General features: G+C 37.7%; 1 protein-coding gene across 19 annotated transcripts in view; it reads right to left on the bottom strand.

The window, feature by feature from the left end:
• Window positions 1-11,830, bottom strand: part of unm_hu7910 (un-named hu7910) — a 62,246-nt gene that overhangs the window by 35,887 nt on the left and 14,529 nt on the right. For 10 of the 19 annotated variants that reach the window (XM_050056804.1, XM_050056793.1, XM_050056798.1 and 7 more), the window contains 2 exons: window positions 11,652-11,696; window positions 8,876-8,944 (listed from right to left, as the gene is read on the bottom strand). In XM_050056804.1, the coding sequence (XP_049912761.1) occupies window positions 8,876-8,944; window positions 11,652-11,696 (114 nt within the window). Of the gene's footprint in view, window positions 1-518; window positions 558-647; window positions 699-8,875; window positions 8,945-11,651; window positions 11,697-11,830 lie in introns of all 19 variants that reach the window. The other 9 variants (XM_050056787.1, XM_050056789.1, XM_050056788.1 and 6 more) reach the window with 3 other exon arrangements.

Genomic DNA, 11,830 nt, shown 5'->3' with positions numbered 1-11,830 from the left:
ATCTGAACCGGTCAGTGGCGAAAAAACACACACTTCATACACACATACTCACTTACAGTACCCAGCGGGGCAGCCCTCCCCCTCTCTGCTCCAACACTGACTGACAGCTGACTCCACTCATAGCACTCATAGCACTGGTGATCTGAACCGGTCAGTGGCAAAAAAAAAAGCACTTTTAATGCGCAAACTTATATGGGACGCATTTGCCCCTGTTACCGTTTTAGCTCGTTTCGTGGCTCCGGTTGCATCCGCCTCCCTCAATACTGAACCAGTTTTAGAACGAGTGGTACCCATGAATCATACGCACACATACACATGGGGAAATAGAGCCCAGGTTGAAAAATACCGAAGTTGTCCTTTAACATTGAATCAGCTGTGATGTTCACACCTGTTGACTGTCTCTCATTAAAAGCCTGCAGTGTCACACATGCATTACTTTTTAGTACAGGTGACCACCACAATCAAAGGTTACTTGAGATCAAACAGTCGTGCAGTAACAGAAGGAACTGTGACGTTACCTTTACGTCTACCTTTCTTCTTCACCTCTTTCCTGTCCTCTATGAGTATTTACAAACAGACAGGTCTGTCAGGAGAGCTCTTAGCAGAGTACCAGTGCACACAAACAAAACACACTTTTTGTACAGTACCTTTTCTCTGCCTGTCTCTCCTAAGAGCAGGAGCTTTAAACTTCTTTTCATCTGAACAGAACAGACAGCAGAAGAAGGTAATGAAAACTACCAGCTGTGTACGTCGAGTCAGTCAGGTTAAAATGCCAGAGCTGCCATGTGAAATCAAATGAGTCCTTTGTGAAGAAAAATAAAGAAAAATGAATAATCAAATCCCTGATTGCTGATGTTCCCACACTCATCAAACGTTTCGATGACTCACTTCCTTTATTAAAACTTTTATTTTTATCAAAATGTTGCTAAATCACTTGTTTAATTCGTCCCAAGCACAGTTATCTGTTCACCGACCTTACCTCGTTCCATGTGACAAACAGCTAATCATGCTAGTGACATACAGAAAATGTGTTTACGCCCGTCTCAAGGCAACACAGTTTCTGTTTTTATGGCAGGAAAATCCACGGAACTTGTTATCCCAAAAACAATACTGAGTGTATGTTGTACTTATCTCTCTGGGCTCTCTGTGATACCAGAAAAAGTTTTCTATCGAATGGCGTTAAGTCCAAATAAAAGACGGCGAAAAAGGTTATAAAACGTCCAAAAAACTTTCAAAAATTCCTGTGCAGCATTATCAAAGTGTCTTGTACCCAGTTGTTGGGTCATGGAAATCCAAACACACAAAAACAACTATTGCTAAATAGTAAATATATGGATTATTCTCCTGTTAGTGATGTGGTCAGGGTTTCTTAAAGCCTGCACCAATCCGGCCTGATATGACAATCAATCCACCCCACTCCACCTGTAAACATACGCACTAATCAATGACCCAAACCCAACCTACAGACCAGAGCTGAAAGTTCCTGGTGTATGACCATTACTAATAACAATGTACTTACTTGCTCTATTGTCTGTCATTTCCAGTAAATATCACAATATAAAACGTGTTTTTTCGGTTTAAAAAGTACATGCATATTAAGACAGCAAGTACCCATCCATCTTTAAGTGGTTATGTGTAAAGTATGACCTGAAGTGCACAGCTGATAACCTATAAGGTTTGTTTACATGACGTTACTGAAGTGCATATTTAATGGATTGTGGACAGAGGCACTTGCTTCTACAGATTTTTCTGATCAAAAGCCAAATAGCGGAAAGCCAGAGCCCTGCAATGCTGATGATCAAGCTGCTTGTGTGAGAGAGATTGAAAGCGAGACAGAAAAATGGGAACAGAAGGTGGGAGTTGGATTATTGCAAAATGTTTCAAAAAGTTATTAATAACTTACTCAGAATGTTGCTTTGTCACTTATGACCAGCCCACCTAAAACCTGCAATATTTCCTAACAAGCTTACCAAAACTGTATAACCCGTGGGTCAACCCACAAGACCTGCAGGCTGTAAATCAACCAGTGCATCACTACCTCTCGTAAAGGAGCATGTGCCCATCAATTTTCACAAAGTTTTTCAGAAAGTTTCAGAATCTTTTGTATTGTCTTTTGTTCAGCCTCCATCAAAGTCTGTCTGCACTGATATGTTGCCAAGCATCAACAAATAAATATAGAAATAAATGAATAAAACAGTAAATCAATATTTAAATAAGTAAATAAAACAATAAATAAATGAATAAAAATTAAATCACAAAATAAATAGATATTTAAAACAGACCTATACTTATTTACGTAATTTCATACAAGTGCATTTATTTATTTTTCTGTAATTCTGTGGCTGTATGTTGATAAAGTTCGAGGTCTGAACCTCTGCATTTATTCCTGTATTTGTAAATTTATGTATTCCCATATTAATTTCAGCATTTATTTATTTTTGTATTTCTTTTTAAATTTCTGTCATTTTTCTTCCTCTATATCTGCTCTCCTTAATACCATTCTAAAGAAAAGTTTTTCTGGGACCACAGAGAACCTGAGCATCGTATACAATTTATAATGTTTTTTGGGATAAATAAATAAAAACTGACAAAGACATGACTAAATTTATCTCTACATTTTTGAAAGTACATGTATTTATTTCTGCAATTCTGGGTCTGTATGAGGCTGGATGTCCTAACCTCTGCATTTATTTCTTTATTTCAGCATTTATTTATTTCCATATTTATTTATTCCTGTAACTATTTTTTACATTTCTGTAATTTTTCGTCCTCCATATCTGCTCTCCTCAATACCATTTGAAAGAAATATTTTTCTGGGACCACAGAGAACTTTAAGAGGTGAGTACTATATACAACTTATATTGTTTTCGGCTGAATTGTTCCTTTAACAATGGCTCCAGTATAACAGATGTCCCAGTAAGCCATGCAAGTAAAAACAACATAAGGGCTGTGGAGCAGGCTCACCTAAATAGACATCAATAACATCCATTAAAAAAAAAAGCCTATTTACTGATATTTTGGTGAATATACAAAAAAATATTTCTGCACAGCAGAGAAGAAGTACACAATACATTTTACTATTAAACTGGGTTTCCATTAAAATCCATTTTATCTGTAAGACTGCATGACTTTCTATCTGTCTGTTATCCTGAGCTAAATATAATCACTGCTATAAATGTTCCTTTTGTAGAATTACAACCAACTCTTGACCTTAAAGGTCACATGAAAACTGTATGTACAGTGTTTAGTCTGCATGTTACTGTGTAAGTACATGCTGTCAGAATATTATAATGTACTTTAGTAATAAAACTGTAAAACAGAAAAATACTGTAAGGCCAAGACACCAACATGATCAAACCTGCCAACTGTATATCACATTTCTAGGACCACCACACACAGCACAAACTACAGCAGAGTACTAGAAACCGGGACAGGTGATCAAATGTAAGACATTTCACTTTGGACAGTCTAATCTGAGACTATCTATGGTAGACTCTAACATTACCTCGGCCAAACAGGTTATGTTTTTGGTACAGCTTGTTGTTTGTCAGCAGAATTACGGAAAAACTACTGGCTGATTTTCACGATACTTGGTGGAAAGGTGTGCATTGACCTGGGAAGAACCCATTACATTTTATTTTTAGGGATGCGCCAATTTATCAGCTGCATGTCGGTATCGACCAATATTCATCTTGTTGACTGCCATCAGCCCATCAGCAAATAACATGACATTCACCAGTGGTATTGGACGATGTTTTTCTGTTGTGTCACATCAATTTAGTGCAGGTTAAAAAGCAGCGCTCAAAACTAAAGGCGTGTGGGAGTCCTTAGATGATAGAAAACATGTTTAGGATGAACAGATATCTTCCCCGGGACGCTGTTGAGACCAAAGAGCGCAGTAAAGTCATTATCAATGCCTCAAAAGATGTACCCCATTGTTTCCCTCATAGTGCTACATTGTGATCAACACGACAGAGTTGACATTAGCAGAAGAGAGCTAGTTAACGGTGGTTGTAACTCACAGCTAACAGAGGTTTCATTGAGTTACATTATGATGCGTACAATCTCTATTCAGTAAAAGTGAGTACTGGGTGAAGACAGGGGCATTTCTAGGATTTGCGGACATTGGGGGCTTAGCTGAGACCTCTGGGTGGGTCGGGGGAGATCCTCCCCAGAGACATTGTTTTTATGAATAAGCTATTTTGATGCTTTTTTGTGCTCTCTGGCATCTTACTTACACTTTTTTAATTTTCATTCCCAGATTTACTACGACTTGTGATTTTAAAAATATTAGTAGTTAGAAATTAGTATTGAGTAGAAGCAGAATACTTTGCAACTGCTGTCATTAGTTGTATGAGTTGTATGAGTTGTATTTCAGTATTTCCATTTTATGCTACTTTGTACTTCTACTCCACTACATCTCAGAGGGAAATATTGTACTTTTTACTTTCATTTATTTGTCTGGTTTAGTTACTTTGAAAACTTAGATTAATAATACAAAATGTAATCAACTAATAAATGATAATGTATAATCTTAGTTTAAACTACCAGCAGTATATAAAGCATTTAAAATGAGCTCAACCTTTACCAGCTGCAACATTAAAGTGATTACTGGCGTGCTCTTTCTCTTGCATGTGATCACAATGCACAATGCCATCAATGTTTCTTTTATTAAGCTTATTCTTATATAAAAAAACCCACAACAACAACAATAGACATACAGCCTGTTTAGATCAGGGGCTATTTATAAAACTGCTCATGATGTGTTCAATGTAATGTTTTAAAATTTTGTTTTTTTGTCAGAAATTTGAATAAATACAGCTGTTTGAAGGAGAAATTTGTTCTTGTTGTTTTGATGTTTTCAGAGCAATGTAAAACAGATATTAGGGAGGAAGTTATGATATATTACATATAGTTAAAAGACTTCTGAAGCAGTTATTTTTGCAAAACAAGGTTATATTAGAGGTTGTTTTATAAACGTGTATGATTGAATTTGTGCTCACTAAAAGATAGTGTAACAAAGGACTGAGTGACTTAAAAAAAAAGTTCAGTTTTTCTTTTTATAATGAACATTTCTTTGTTTCTCTGGCACAAAGGGGGAATAAATAATAACAAAAAGTAAACAACAACAATAACAACAACAAAAACACTGGTATCGTGTGTTGGCAAAGAATTTCACCATCGGTGCATCCTTGATAAATTTCTTTACAGATCAGTTTATATTTTGTGTAAATAATAATTAAATCCAACCTATTGGGAGAGAAATTAGATCAATTTTTGCCCTCTTAAATGTCAGGTTTAAAAGTATCGCCCATCACACAAAATGATTTTAAAACAGTCCCTACTTGCAACCGCATCGTCATGTGCGCATACTATAACAAATACAACAACAAATAATAATAATGAATTAATTCATGCATAAAAACAAGTTAAGTCTCTGCAGGTAGATTTTTACATGTACAAATAAGTTGTATGATTATTGTCCTATAAGATATTTCCAGTGTTCAGGAATGTTGTTTCATATTGTCAAATAAATTAATTATGTATTTTATGATACCTATCTTGGGCAACATATACACAAATACTAATACATTTCCAAAGCCAGTACAAGCTGATATTATATTATCAGGTTGTACTATCAAATAAATCAAATAAACGTCATTATTAAATCAAAACCAGTGTCTGTAGATAGTTTAAGTCCTGTCCAGTTTCTAGTTTCTTTTAAAGGCCTGTGCGGCCAGTCTGCCCAGTTTGGGATTGCAGTGGAAACCAGAGAGTCCTCCATCACGTCCTCTGCACCACAGCACACGCACACGCACACGCACACGTACACGCACACATGCGCACACACACACACCCTCCAGCTGGACTGGGCTACATCCCAGTCTGCTCCTCACTGGTCGGTAGTGGGACCAGGGGGCCTTGCTACAGGCTGTGGGCTTTGCGTTCTGTCCTCCTACTGATTCTGGAGGTCCAGTATGACCCCTTTGACCTCCCCGTCATCAGAGGAGGTCGAGTCACCTTCCTCCTGCATCTCAGCTGCTGCCTCCTTCCCCTCCTCCTCCTCATCCTCCTCGCCACGCTCTACGGGCGAGGACACTACGTCATAAAGGAAGGTGAAGAAGCCATAGATCCAATCAGAGCCCTCTTCTGCTAAAATATTAAGAACCTCTTCAAGCGACTCAGCATTTGCACTACCGCCGCCATCTTTGGTCAAGCCTGACGAGAGAGAGAGGGAGAGAAAGGGAGGGAGGAAGAAACAAAAGGAGCAGAGGTGGAGATGGAAAAATGGGAAGTGGAAACATAGGTGAAGCACAAAGGGGGGAGGCTGAAAGGAGGTATATTAAGGAAGGACGAGAAAAAGAAAGAGAAAAATATAGAATAAGAAAGAGAGAGGTAAGTGTGAGAGATGGGGGAAGGAGGGAGGGAACAAAGGAATGGAGAGCAACCGTAACAAAAACAGGGCAAAAATTAAAGGATGAGGAAGCGGGAAAGAGAAAGATAGTGAGTTAAAGAAGTCGCATATGAACCACAGACAACAAATAAGCCTTTACTTTCTGTCTCAGTCTCGCCAGGCCCAATCTCTGACTTCCTGTCTGCTTTACAACAACAGATAGAGGCCGCCATCTTTACTCTAATTCTCTGCCCCTTTCCTCAGTGTCTTAAAAAACTGCATCTGTAATACAATGTCTGAATTGTTTTTGCACATCCTACTGATTGCACCAGTTTTTCCTGCTGCCTCTATCAAATTTTGTCCTGCCTCCAGCTCTCGACAAATACTGCCAAGTGTCATTATGGAAAACGCTATTTTCTAACAGGTGTTGAATATGGCTACACAATGGCTGTGTAGTATGGCTGCACTTGGGAAATTTCTGTCATTTGTAACTGCAATTTCAGCCTTACACCGATATGATGTTTATCATGAGACTACTGCTGCGCCTGGGACAGAGTTACACACACAGTGACAGGGGTACCTGTAAGCAACACACAGCTAATGTTACGCAATGTCTATTAACAGGTTTAATGACAAAGTTGAGCTGTTTTGGTGTCTACGTAAATTTGTTGAAACTGTGTGTGTAGACTCTATGCTGCATCCTGACGTGCACCTCCCTAGACATGTAACCATATGTCTTATGTGTGATTTATCCAGGCTTTATATGTGCAGAGAAAAACTCTGCTAGCTGCTTGGCTAATTATCAAAATGCAAAATGTCACAAGCTTACGCTATTTGTCTGGTGTAAGACAGTTGTTTTGTTGGTGAACCTTGTGAGCTGTAATGGAGCTGAATTTTTTAACGTTACCTTTGGTAAGTGTTGCTGTTGTCCCTGGCCTCATACGAGTAGAGGAAAACACCATAGCTGCCAGTCTAATTTGTACAATGTAAAATGCCATAGGCTTATGCTAATAACATTAGCATGTTGTATTTGTGGGGAAAATGTGTCAGCAAAAGATGTGTTTTACCTGTAAACCTTGTGAGTTATAATGAAGCCAATTTGTGTTTGAAATTGTTGCTTTAAAGCCATGTTTAATGTGTGTTTTGGGTGTGTTTGAATCAACTCAACTTAACAACACTACACAGAAACCCCACCTCCAAAGAACATTTTTGAGGTGTTAACTACAGAGCAACACAGGCACACCACTGCACAAGCATAAATGCTAACAGTGGCAAAGGCTCTGCTTTAACTGAGGAGAGAAAGCAGAAGGAGAGCGGTGCATGGAGACTGCCCTTCATGTCTGCTTCAAACAGCTGTTGACCTCTCTCCATCACAAATAGATTAGAATTACGTGAGAAATGCTGAATGCTCATAATATTTAGCTTTGAATCCGAGACAGCCAATCATACTTGGGCATGTTACACATCAATACAGGGCTCCACACTACTCACACCCTACTACTTGGCTGTCTGACCAATGAGGAATTATTAATTTCATGCAATTGTTTAATTTATTCAAATTAATATATATATATATATATATAGACATTAAGAACTAAACTTGACATCATGTATAGTTCAAATATTGTGTTTCTGAGTGCTGTGGTGTTATTTCCTTGAGACTGTTTATCTTTTCGTGGTTATTCATCTTTCAAAGACTGTCTGTCATTTGCTTCAGTTGCAGCACGTCAAGTTGTGGCAAGATGCACTTCCAAGAACTGAACATATTGAAATGAACTTGAACCAAAGTAATTACATGCCTGAAACCAGCTATGTTTTTACGTGAATGCAGAGGAGCATTAAATGCATGTCAAACACACTTACAGCAGGACAGAGAATCAGAATATGTCTCACTGATTTTTCTCACTGAAAATGAGATCCCATGGTACACTGTGAGTATAAATGGAAGTTCAGGATATCAATATTAACAATCTAATTTCCTAAACAGTAAACTTTGGCAATAGTATTCCTCCCAGCAGCCCAAACATTTAGCATAAGCCCCCCAGTGTCCTTCCTGTGTTGCAATAGAGGAAGTATATTATTGTGTGGTCCAAATATACTAAAGACTGACTAAAGTTGCACGATTGCATCTGACTTGTCTTCAGTTGGACTTTAAGAAGAGAATGTGCCCAACACCAAACACAGACTAAACCATTATTAACAGTTAGTACAGGAAGCTTTTATACCTCCTACAGCATCAAAAGGTGCTCACTCCTACTGTGAACATCTCTTCAAACATTCACAGACATGCTTCTGATTTTTTTCTTCTCACAGGCAACAAACAGGTGATCACTCACTGCTTTAGTGGAGTTCACACCACAGAGTAAAAAAAACTGGTTTAAAACTGGGGCACTGGGACACACACATCTGTAAACCACATCAGTCAGGCATCACACAGAAAAAACAGGCACAAGAACAGAGAACTAATGAAAGTGGACTTGCCTAACAGAACTTTAGCATCTTCCACGTCAAAGTCACCATCTCCGTCAGTGTCATATGCTGTCAGTTTCCCTAAGGGAGAAGAGGAGGAGAGCGAGGCTGAGTGATACACATATACAAACAAACTCAGGGAATGTCAAACTTTTTCTGTACAGTGGTTGAATATGATGTGAATGAAGTTATTATTAAACTAACAGAGTCCTAACTGTTTAATTTTATTTTGCTGAGGGAATAGTTTCCTCCAATAAATGGCACTTTCTTTTATTTTAGGAAAGCAACAATAACAATGTGAAGATAATATTACATTGTTCAACATTAATAAATACAGAAGAAGTATTTTTATGTGTCTGTACTGCTGATAGTCAGATCTAGAGGCATTGTGTTTTCGGGTTGATTTTTTATTATATTTATCTGCATTTCTAAGATTATGTGACACAATAAAAGTCATTCCTAAATAAAAGACAACCTAAAAAAATTGATATCATAATGACTCCCTTACCTACACAGCACCTATACTTTAATACATTGTGATGACCTTTGGATAAAAAGCAAGGATTTCTTCTCTAAAGTTCAATAACTAAAGTTCTGCAGAGGTCTAATACTAAAACCTAAACCCAGCTTGTGAATACTTGAAGCTGTATTTTTTATTTTATTTCTCCCATTACTTACTGCTAGCTTGCCAGGCTAATACAGCCCGGTGCAGTCGGGGAAAAAAGAGAAACTTCATGCAGCAAAATTTCTCGGAAGCAGAACCCTGCTACTTGAACAAGCTATTTATAAGAACACAGAACACAGCATATTGACAGCAACACACAACAGTATCTCAAAGTGCATTAAGTATTCATTTGAAACAGATTACAAGAGGAAGGATGTGATGGAGGAGGACGATGATGTCAGTAACACTACACACACCATCTGTTATCTGCTCTTTTCTGACTCATCGCTCTGCGAAATCTCCAAAAAATATAGTTTCAGAATCTGAATACACTGTGGCTACAGAGCATCCAGACTCTGTGGCTGCTCCTCTACTGACATGGCAGCAGCTGATAAACTCACTCACAATATCACAATATTACACGCAAGTTCTTGGTGTCTAGTTTAACTATGGGGGTAACAGTTTACAGAGACCTACACAGAGACTGTGTGATTAAAGTAGTGGTTATTGATTAATTTAGTTACAGTTACCATTTCATTCAAGTTTATGAGATTTGTTTTTTATAAACATTAACTGGGTTAACGTCTGGAGGTATATGCAGGAAATATATTATGTTATGGCTTGATACAGGAGAAACAAACTGTAAAAACTGGCAAACTTTTGTCTATTAATTACCTTTAATTTGAGAAGAAAACTTTTTTTCCCCTCTCAAGTCTCCATGGTGAACAAAGAATCCATAAAATGCAAATTTTTTTTTTTTTTTTATTAAAGTAAACAGGGACCACGTTTAACAACAGTAAAACTATATTAGAACATCCATTTACAAACAACTCCTGCAGCATACACAAACACTTGCATTTTCAATAAAACATTATGATTTAAAACACTTCCTTTGAGTAGCATGCCTGAGCACAAGTGAGTACAAGTGCTTGCCCAGGCATTTTACTGGCCATGCATGACACTGTTTGTACTGACATTTTTCAATAGTAAGGTTTTAGTGAAGATGCAAATGATTCTATATAGTTTTGCTGTTGTTAAACACAGCCCCCTATATGGGTGGGGGAAAAAACTGATACAGGGTGGTATCACAATATTTTGCACGCCAAAATTGTACCAATACACAGATGCCAAGAATCATTTCTTTTGAAAACATTATAATTGCAATTACCAATTAAACTTTTGGTAGCCAACTGGAATAATAAAATCATTACTTTTTTCAGTCCACTAGATTCATGTTGTTGCAATAAAAATGACTGAAGTGGGAAAAGACTGAATACTCAGATAAAACAGATGTTGACAAAGTTTTTCCTTAATTTGCTGTTGAAAAAAGGGAAAAGGTAACAAGTATATCACAATATATGGGACTGTAAGACTCAGCATATCGCAAAACATTTCAAACTGCAATAATGTTTGTAATCATGATAAAAGCATATCGAGAGGCCTCGGGTGATTCCCACCCCTAGTCCCCTATGACTTCAATTCATCTAAAATGCTTGCCTTTTTTTGGATTCTTCATTCACCATGGAGGCATGTTTTCATCATGAATTCAATGTAACATGCAGTGAATAACTGATATACAATTGGTCATTTTGTAAGTGAAGTATTCCTCTAAAGCTGTTCTCTTAAGAGCTCTTTCTGCAAATGAGCACAGATACTGCTGGTGTATGGTTGAGGTTATCTCATGAGTTTGCTGCCTCTCTGCCTGCTGAGTGTTTTTTCTTGGCTTCAGAAAGAAACCAGAATAAAATAAGCACCTAACAAATTAGCAGTTTAGTTTCGCTCTTGTTCTCTTCCTCTGTCTGTCTTTTCTTAGAACAAGTATGGAGTCACATACGTGTTATTTAAACACCACGATCATTGTAGTTTTTCTTCTTCTTAAACACTTTCCATACTGCCATTCAGTATGTTCACACCCTAAGGTTACCTAAATCTATACTGTGCAACTTACCTTTCTTAACAATCTTACCTTTTACCCTAACTGAATCTCAACTCTTTTTTACCTCATCTTATCCTCTTTGCACTCATTCAATTCTTTAAAGTGGTTTGGTTACACCCTTGGCTCTGATAGCAGCACACAGTGTAATGTGGAGCTGTAAAAATGCAGCTTAAATCTTGAGACTGTACCTTGTAGAACTTCAGAAAAGTTCATACGAAACTCCTTAGCTCTGGCTGCATGCAGAGACAACACACAGAGAGGACAGAGGAAGAAGACAGAGAGGACATAAAGATTATAGCACTGCAGGGTGAATATTTACCTTGGAAAGAGTACTGCGTTAGTGCAAAGCAATACAGAGGAGACGCAG

Source organism: Epinephelus moara, chromosome 11 (assembly GCF_006386435.1).
Source record: "Epinephelus moara isolate mb chromosome 11, YSFRI_EMoa_1.0, whole genome shotgun sequence".
Taxonomy (NCBI): Eukaryota; Metazoa; Chordata; class Actinopteri; order Perciformes; family Serranidae; genus Epinephelus; species Epinephelus moara.
Note: the sequence above shows the minus strand (reverse complement) of the source record. Positions and strands in the feature narration are given on the sequence as shown.